This window comes from Syzygium oleosum, unplaced genomic scaffold (assembly GCF_021117445.2).
Source record: "Syzygium oleosum isolate NSW1041296 unplaced genomic scaffold, Sole_v2.1 Sole_v2.02, whole genome shotgun sequence".
Lineage (NCBI taxonomy): Eukaryota > Viridiplantae > Streptophyta > Magnoliopsida > Myrtales > Myrtaceae > Syzygium > Syzygium oleosum.
Genome location: NW_026607486.1, coordinates 13,790,394 through 13,797,955, shown reverse-complemented (window position 1 = coordinate 13,797,955; position 7,562 = coordinate 13,790,394). Strand labels below are relative to the sequence as shown.

General features: G+C 43.5%; 1 protein-coding gene across 1 annotated transcript; it reads right to left on the bottom strand.

Annotated features, from left to right (window-relative positions):
• Positions 1-1,806: 1,806 nt before the first annotated feature.
• LOC115681836 (potassium transporter 5-like) lies at positions 1,807-6,471 on the bottom strand. Its single transcript, XM_030605916.2, has 9 exons — positions 6,325-6,471; positions 5,600-5,822; positions 5,229-5,477; positions 4,558-4,596; positions 4,163-4,423; positions 4,021-4,073; positions 3,648-3,762; positions 3,170-3,424; positions 1,807-2,990 (listed from the first exon to the last, which is right to left on the bottom strand). The coding sequence occupies exons 1-9, from the start codon at positions 6,469-6,471 to the stop codon at positions 1,924-1,926; spliced, it is 2,409 nt and encodes an 802-aa protein (XP_030461776.1). The 3' UTR covers positions 1,807-1,923.
• Between the last annotated feature and the right edge of the window lie 1,091 nt (positions 6,472-7,562).

Sequence of the window (7,562 nt, the reverse complement as noted above, 5' to 3'; positions counted from 1 at the left end):
TTGAGGCTAGGGACCGAGGTGGTCCACGGTGGGGCACGGCTGCTGGCGGCGGCGCTCCGATGGCCGGCGGTGAGCTTCGGCGAGGCAAACCGAGAGAGAAAAAGAGAGAAAGAGAGGGAGAAAGCTGCTGGTGGGGGCTGATCTGTGGTGTTTCTGCCGAATGAGGGGGAGAGGAGAGAGAAAGAGTGGTCAGCTGGTCAAATAGTGGGGGCTAGGGGCGCCAAGTGTTGCCGATCCGCACGATTTGACCAAAACGCCCCTAATCTAACGGTTCTAAATAATCCTATCCAAATAATTGAGGGATAAAAGGGTAAATAAGGCCAATAATGCAACTGATAATCCATATTTAATTACCCCAAAATTTTCCCAAAATTCGGAACTGAAAACGGCCCAGGGGCAAAATGGTCATTTTTTCGGTCCCGGGGCGAAATTCCAATTTTCGCCCGTACCAACCCTCCATGTGCGTGGCCAACATAATATGGCGTCGGAATCGCGAAAACAGCCCTTTAAGCCCTCGAAAATTGACTGCAAAGTTTCGCGAATAAAATAATATTATTTTTCCAATTTCTGTCAAAATTCCAATTTTTGGACATAACGGCTCCTGGTATGCGTGGCCACCCAAAAATGGCGTCGGCCTTGAAAATTAACCTCAGACGGCCTCAGAATCAACGCTGGCGTCCCAAGGGGCAAAATCGTAATTTTTTACCCCCGGACCGAAATTCCAATTTTTAACCATTCTAACTCAAAATATGCGTGGCCAGCATAATATGCCGTCAGATTCCCAAAAATAGTCTCTTAAGCCATCGAAAATCAACATCGAAATCCCGGCCCAATTTCGTGATCAAAACTCGCTCGATTTCCAATTTCAGGTTCTCTCACTAACGGGCGGCTGTCTAGAGGTTACGCGTATCGACCTAGGGTTATTCGAGTCGTGACGGTCCTAATCATTGAGAGAATGAAAAATTATCACTAGTCCTAGAGGTCACGATCGTTCGGTTTAAATTCAGGACTGGTTGACCACGTGTACTCTCGGTCGTGCAGAATCACCTGCGATCTGATTGTACATCGTTGGCCTTGGCCAAACCAAGTCCATTACCTTTCCTAAGATCGATCCACATTGGTTCATAATATTCTCTCATCATTTCTCGTGATCGGTGTCCGCTTCGCGATCGGGTCCTTGGTCCACGTACCGCTTTCTAATTAGCCATACCTTATTGGTTAGTATCCCAAGAGTGATCAGCTCTGGGTGAGACTTACTAAAATGAAATGCGAAATATTGTCAATTTTATTGATCCCGGAATTACATCGAAATTCGGGCTGTTACATAGAGGCATATCATGTCAATATGGCCTTTGTATAAAATCTTTTTGACATACAACGTTAGTACTTAGCTGATGTCAAGCCTTCTTTCATGATCGTCCAATGAACCGGGCAGGCTCGGCTCTAAGCCTTTGGAGAAAACAATCATAGACTTCTGCGTAATCTGGCCTACCTAAAACGCATTTTCCAAGCTTTCTCATGACTAACTAAACAATCTTCAGGAATTGCTATTATCTTTTCAAAAGAAAAGGTTGGGACCGGGGAGGCCGAATAGGTACGGTCAATTCGTAAAGTGAACCACAAGGCCTACCCATCTAATAAAAGTTACACTCAAGCTCGGCCTGCCTATGAAGACGGATGGATGACCGTCCCTGAACATTAGTGTATATGGTAAGTTCACTAACTGAATTGTCTTGTTGAATGCAAAAGGAAAGGTAATTCACAACTACGTGGCAAGAACATTCATCGATAGACACACAGGCGGTATATATCAAAACTTCTGTTGTATTAAAAAAAGCCATTAGTTATGAAACATGGCCGTGCTGTTTCACCCATTAAAAGTCGCTAAATTTTATTTGACCACAACTAGTGCCCTCTTTTCATTCATATCTCATATGTCATACCAACCCTCAGAAGCCTGTTCCTTGGGATCGCCATGATTTTCTCGCCTTGCCTGAAATTTTTCCTGAGAAAACTGTAGACGTAGTTGACCACGATCTTCTTCAACGTGGACGACTTCGGCTCCGCGACCACATCAGCTTCCCCGAGGAGGTACACCACTCCCCTATCCATCGCTTTCTGCACAAATTGCATCTCCTCTTCGGCCACTTGGGTCGGATCGAACACAATTCCATTGGAAGAATTTGTTGACTTGGCCGCATTAAATGATTGGATAGAATTGCCGGAGAGATTGGATGGGTTTTGCTGCAGTAGCGACTCCTGCATAATGCTTGATCCCTTGGCCCGTCCATCTTCTGCTAGCAGTGTCGAATGTGGTACATCGTTGTTGGTTGTCACATCCTTTTGGATGTGATCATTGTTCTCAGCCTCAAGGAAGATGTACTCCTGCCGGATGAATTCCTTCAAGTTGTCCACCAATTGGCGCTCGAACTCGTGCGGCTCCTCGATCTTGTCGTTGTATCCATACCGGACGATGCAGCGGAACATTCTGAAGCCCCTCGGCTTGACCTGCCTGAACAAGAACCGCTCCTCTAGCGCGACCTTGCTGATCGGGAGGTTCTTGATTGAGACAAGGACTATTATTGAATGGATAGACGAAATATTTGCCACAAAATGTGATAATATTGGAGGAATCCCCTGCACGAGCTCGGAATAGAGGAAGGCAACCCCGGGGACCCGATTGATGCTTGGGTTCGTGGCGAGATCTCTGATGAACTCAGCCGAGACCTTGTTCTTGAGCTCATACATGTACCGTTGCTTGTGGACGTAGTGCCAGATAATCATGATGGTCATGAGAAAGGCAGCAAACACAAGCGGTAGGAAACCGCCCTCTATGAACTTGTAGAGGACCGACGAGAGATAGATCAGTTCGATTGAGCCGAAGATGGTGACGAAGAGCACGATCCACCATATGCTCGTCTTCCATATAACAAGCATGACGAGAGTGAGCAGGCAAGTGGTGATCACCATAACGCTCACCACAGCTATTCCTGCAACCAAAAGTTCAGGAGACAAATTAAATTATGAAAGCCACCAAATTTGGTCCCATCAGAATATTTTGAGGGTGCAAATTTTCAAGCCGGTCCAGATTAGTATACAGTTATTAGAAGTTTCAAACGGAAAGTAAATGTAATTAAATCATCAGTGAAGCCTAGCAATTTGCACTTACCGTAAGCGTTGCCGATGTTGGTTGTGGTCTGGAAGCCAGCAGTGACCAAGACGCTAGCAACCATGAGCATGTAGTTCACCTCCGGTATGTAAACCTGGCCCTCGTACTTGGCGGACGTGTGAATCACCTTGACCCTCGGGAAGCAGCCCAAGGCCAGCGACTGCGAGATGATGGCATATGCACCCGAGATCATTGCCTGGCTCGCAATGATTGCCGCGGCGACTGCCACCACGAACATCGGCCAGTACAATGGATCTGCTCATAGATCAACAGGAGTCGCGAAACGTTATCAAACATAGGTTCATTTGTACTGCCGGCATGAAGCCTTGTAAACATCTAGGGCTCATCCTAAGAATCACGTACATTTTACGTTGAGAGCATAGTTTAGGTCAATTTTCTAGGTATTGATCTTGCTTTCTTTGCTAGATTGAATCGATTATAAAATTCAAACAAGGTGTTGTATTTGAATTTTACATACCTGGGATTGAGTCATAGAAAGTGTTGGCAACATGGTCAGGGTGCTTCATGAGATAAGCTGCTTGTCCACTATATGCGGTCAACAGTGCAGGAAATACGAGGCAAGAGAAGCTGATCTGCATGAATTGTACACCCACATAAAATCGTCAACGGAAATTGTGGGAAAAGCACAAAGTGATGTATGACGGTTTTAATTCTTTCAGTTTACTTATGGTTTTGTTCTTGGCATCATTTCCTCAATGGACGGAGACTTGGAGACGAGGAGAAAAAAAAAGAATAAATAAAACACAATTAATAAAATAAATGTTCCTAAAGAAGTCAAGAACAGCTTCCTTCTGTTGAAAGCTAACGCAAAGGAAATTGCATCTACTTACTTGGATTGCTCGAACATTGAAGTGACCCAGATCGGCAAACATGGCCTCAGTGCCTGATTTCAATTGAATCATCCATATCAATGAGCTTAAAGCTTTGACCTACTTGTTCACCAAAAGAGCACATGCAAGAATACACACGGACCTGTAATGCAGAGGACGACGCCGCCGAGCGAGACCCAGGCATTTTTGCCATTGCGGTGGAAGTAGTTGACGATGTACTTAGGGTTGAAGGCACGCAACACACCAATGTCGTACTTGAGCAGGTTGAAGAGGCCGATCCCACTGATGAACGTGAACCAGACGAAGACGATGGGGGCGAACGTGAACCCAACCCGGTCTGTCCCATACTTCTGGACGCTGAAAAGGATTATCAAGATCCCCACCGATATCCCCACCATCGCAGCTGCAAGTACATAAGTTGGATATACTTTTACTGATGAGCTAGTATTTGCGTGTGCCACAAGGAAGAGAGTTATATATAGATTTTAGAAGCATATTTGTATTATCAATTTGCTAATAATTAAGCTTTGTATTTACCTTTGCCCAGTGACTTGATCCCGCTCACTGCTGAAAGAACTACAGGAACGCAAAAGAAATCAATATTTTTATTTATTTAATTGTGTAAAATGGATTAACACGAACTTTCAACATGATTAATCTTAGGGGTAAGCTGAGCAGCACCCAATAAAGAGCAATTGATAGCATGTCGGCAAGCCCATCTTTGTTTGAGGATGATATTATGTGTTTCCGAAAGGCACATCTTGAGGCAGTACGTGATGTATGTTCTACATATATGAAGACACTTTCTCCTTCATGAGGATGAAGCAGACTCTATTCTCACATGATGTTTCTTGGTGCTTGCCTCTAACACGACTTTTATGAAATTATTGGTTTTCACTATATTAAAGTCTCTATCAGAAGATAGGCAAAAGAATTCTATCATGTTAAACTTTTTTTAACTATGAGAACATGAAAACAAAAAAATTACCAAACATCTGTTGTGCCGTATGTAAATCGTATGTGGGTAACCACTAAAGAGTGTACAAGCAAAATTTCTTTGAATTGAAATGAACCATCTTAGGTGAGTTGCCATTGTTATTGGTACCCTCAAGTGCAAAAGACAGAGCTGTTTCCTGGCTAGCTGTACTTGAAGAATTCTTCGAAAGGGTTGTGATAGATAAATAGCGAGAAAATATGGCGATTTAAACCTGAAATGGATGGGGTGAGAACACCGTCACCAATGACCATCGAAGTGCCCATGATGGTGACAAGAAAGAGAACGATCTGGGCGGTCTTGCTGTTCTCGAGCATTTCCTTGATCTTCTGAGCCCGTTGCACCTGCTTCGACGGAGTGTGGAGCTTGTAATTCGAAACTTCTTCGTCCTCCGGTTGGTGATTCGGGATCAAGCTCACCTTTGCATACCTGCACATCAGAGAGTACAATGCGAACGTTCCTCCTGCAGGCACATGAGTCAGAATTCAGAAAATCAAGTCACCTACATCTACATAAAATGGTCATGTACATTATCCCGATAATCCGGGTATGTATGTGAAGCACAGTAAAGGTAGACGTGCGCACCGTCGCCGTTGTCATTGGCTAAGAGAACGATGAAGACGTACTTGAGCAAGGGGACAAGGGCAATTGTATAGATAATTAGCGACAAAACCCCAAGAATATCCTTAGTGTCCTTAATTCCCTCTGTGAACGTACTCGCGTACACGTACAGTGGAGACGTCCCTATGTCGCCGTACACCACTCCTATGCTCTGAAATGCCAAACTCATCGTCATTTGCCAATTCACCTGTAAATCATTCATTTCATCAATTCAATCACAAAAACAAATATATCCAGTTATTCGAGGGGAAATTAGATTTTTACAAAGCCCATCAACATTAATTCGATTTATCGTGGGTAGCTGATAATGATCATGTCCCGTAGTGAACCGTGTCCGTAAAAGCTTATTTACTTCAGTATCATTTGTATTTCATGATCTGGTAAAAGATAATGGAGAAATTACTATGGAAAACGATTCTATGACAAGCATATACAAGAAATCTACTTCACTGCAATTTTACAAATACATGTGCGACACACATCTTTTCTAAGAATCCTCCCACTGTCTTCCGATCGATACGATTCAAGAATCGTTCAAAAGTTCATCCTCGTAAATCCCGGCCGTCCACGATTTCAAGAAAGACGGAACGAAGAACTGTATGCTATGTTTTCTTATGACAAAGGAAGAAAAGGAATTGACAAGCCGATGCAAAACATGCATGGCCACATGTGAAATTTGCAATAAGCACCTTGGAGGAGTGGGCGTGGGACTTGGAGACTCGACCCGCCTCCAGGTTGAGAGAGTCGATGTGCCGCAGTCTCGCCCACGAGACCTTTCGCTCCTTCATGTTCAGCTTGGTCTTGTTCTCCGATTCTTCTTCTTCCTTCTCCGCCATAAGTGATGACTCCACTCTTTCCAGGGCCTCGAGAGTCAAGACTTTTGCGTCAAATTCTTCTGCTGGACAAATCGTGCGGAAGTGTTTGATGAATGTTTGTTTATGTCGAGAATTTGACGCAGACGTGCTTGTTTTGCGTACAGGTTTAGTATGACAATAAATTTTCTCTTCAAGGTAAATGAATAGGTTTCATCGATAAAATTTGGTAAGTCCAGCACGCGTTTTTGTTGCGGATGTCTCCCTAATTATTGTATTGCGGATGGACAACAATATGTATGACATTATTTTCCTAATCAATGCATTGTGGATAGACATCAACAATATGAGCTTATCTCCCTAATCAACGCACCTGGATATATTTCCTTGGTTGCATAAATATGAGATTATCTCCTTAATTAAGCAATAGAAGATCATGGTATATATAATTTAAGCAACAAACTCGCCGAGGACATTCAGAAAGGAAAGGGATTTTGTGGTCCAAACGGCACCGTAGGGAGATATTCTCATATTTATTGCTGTATACCCACGATGCATGTTGCCATATATAATTTCGAGATTCATGGATTGGCCGACAGACCTGGCTAGTCTTTAAAGTTTCATCGTGATGGGGATAGATCATTGTAATTGTTGGTCTTCAACGAGAAATTTCTAGTAAGTGTGAGTCACCAGCTCGCGTAGACTACACATCTTTACCCAAAAAAAAAAAAAAAATCACGCATTAATCGCAACACCAGGATAAAAATAAAACTAAATTCCATGATCACCACTTGGACTTAGGGTGCATTTGGTTCGGCTTTTGAGGAAAACTTTTGGGAAAATGCAAAAGCCTTTCGTTTAAAGGAGTTTTCCGAAATGTAAATAGTGTTTGGTAAAGTGTAATTTAAAAGCACATTGATAATCAAATTTGAGTTAATTGTTGTTTGGAAAAAATAAATGCCCTTTGTAAGCGGCGTCGCCAAGGTCGCGCTATCCCAGGCGACCTCGAGCAGGGCTAGCTAGCACTAGATTGGCTTACTGGCAGCCAGATTTGGCCTCGCCGGCCGCTTGAACCCTAGCCGGTTAGGTTGCGTGAGGTGGGGATATTTTCGGAA

Coding starts and splice junctions, on each gene's coding strand:
- LOC115681836 (XM_030605916.2), bottom strand. CDS start 6,471: ATGGCGGAGAAGGAAGAAGAAGAATCGGAGAACAAGACCAAGCTGAAC. Junction 4,074..4,162: donor CGTCGTCCTCTGCATTACAG/GTCCGTGTGTAT, acceptor AATTGAAATCAG/GCACTGAGGCCATGTTTGCC. Junction 2,991..3,169: donor CAACATCGGCAACGCTTACG/GTAAGTGCAAAT, acceptor TTTTGGTTGCAG/GAATAGCTGTGGTGAGCGTT.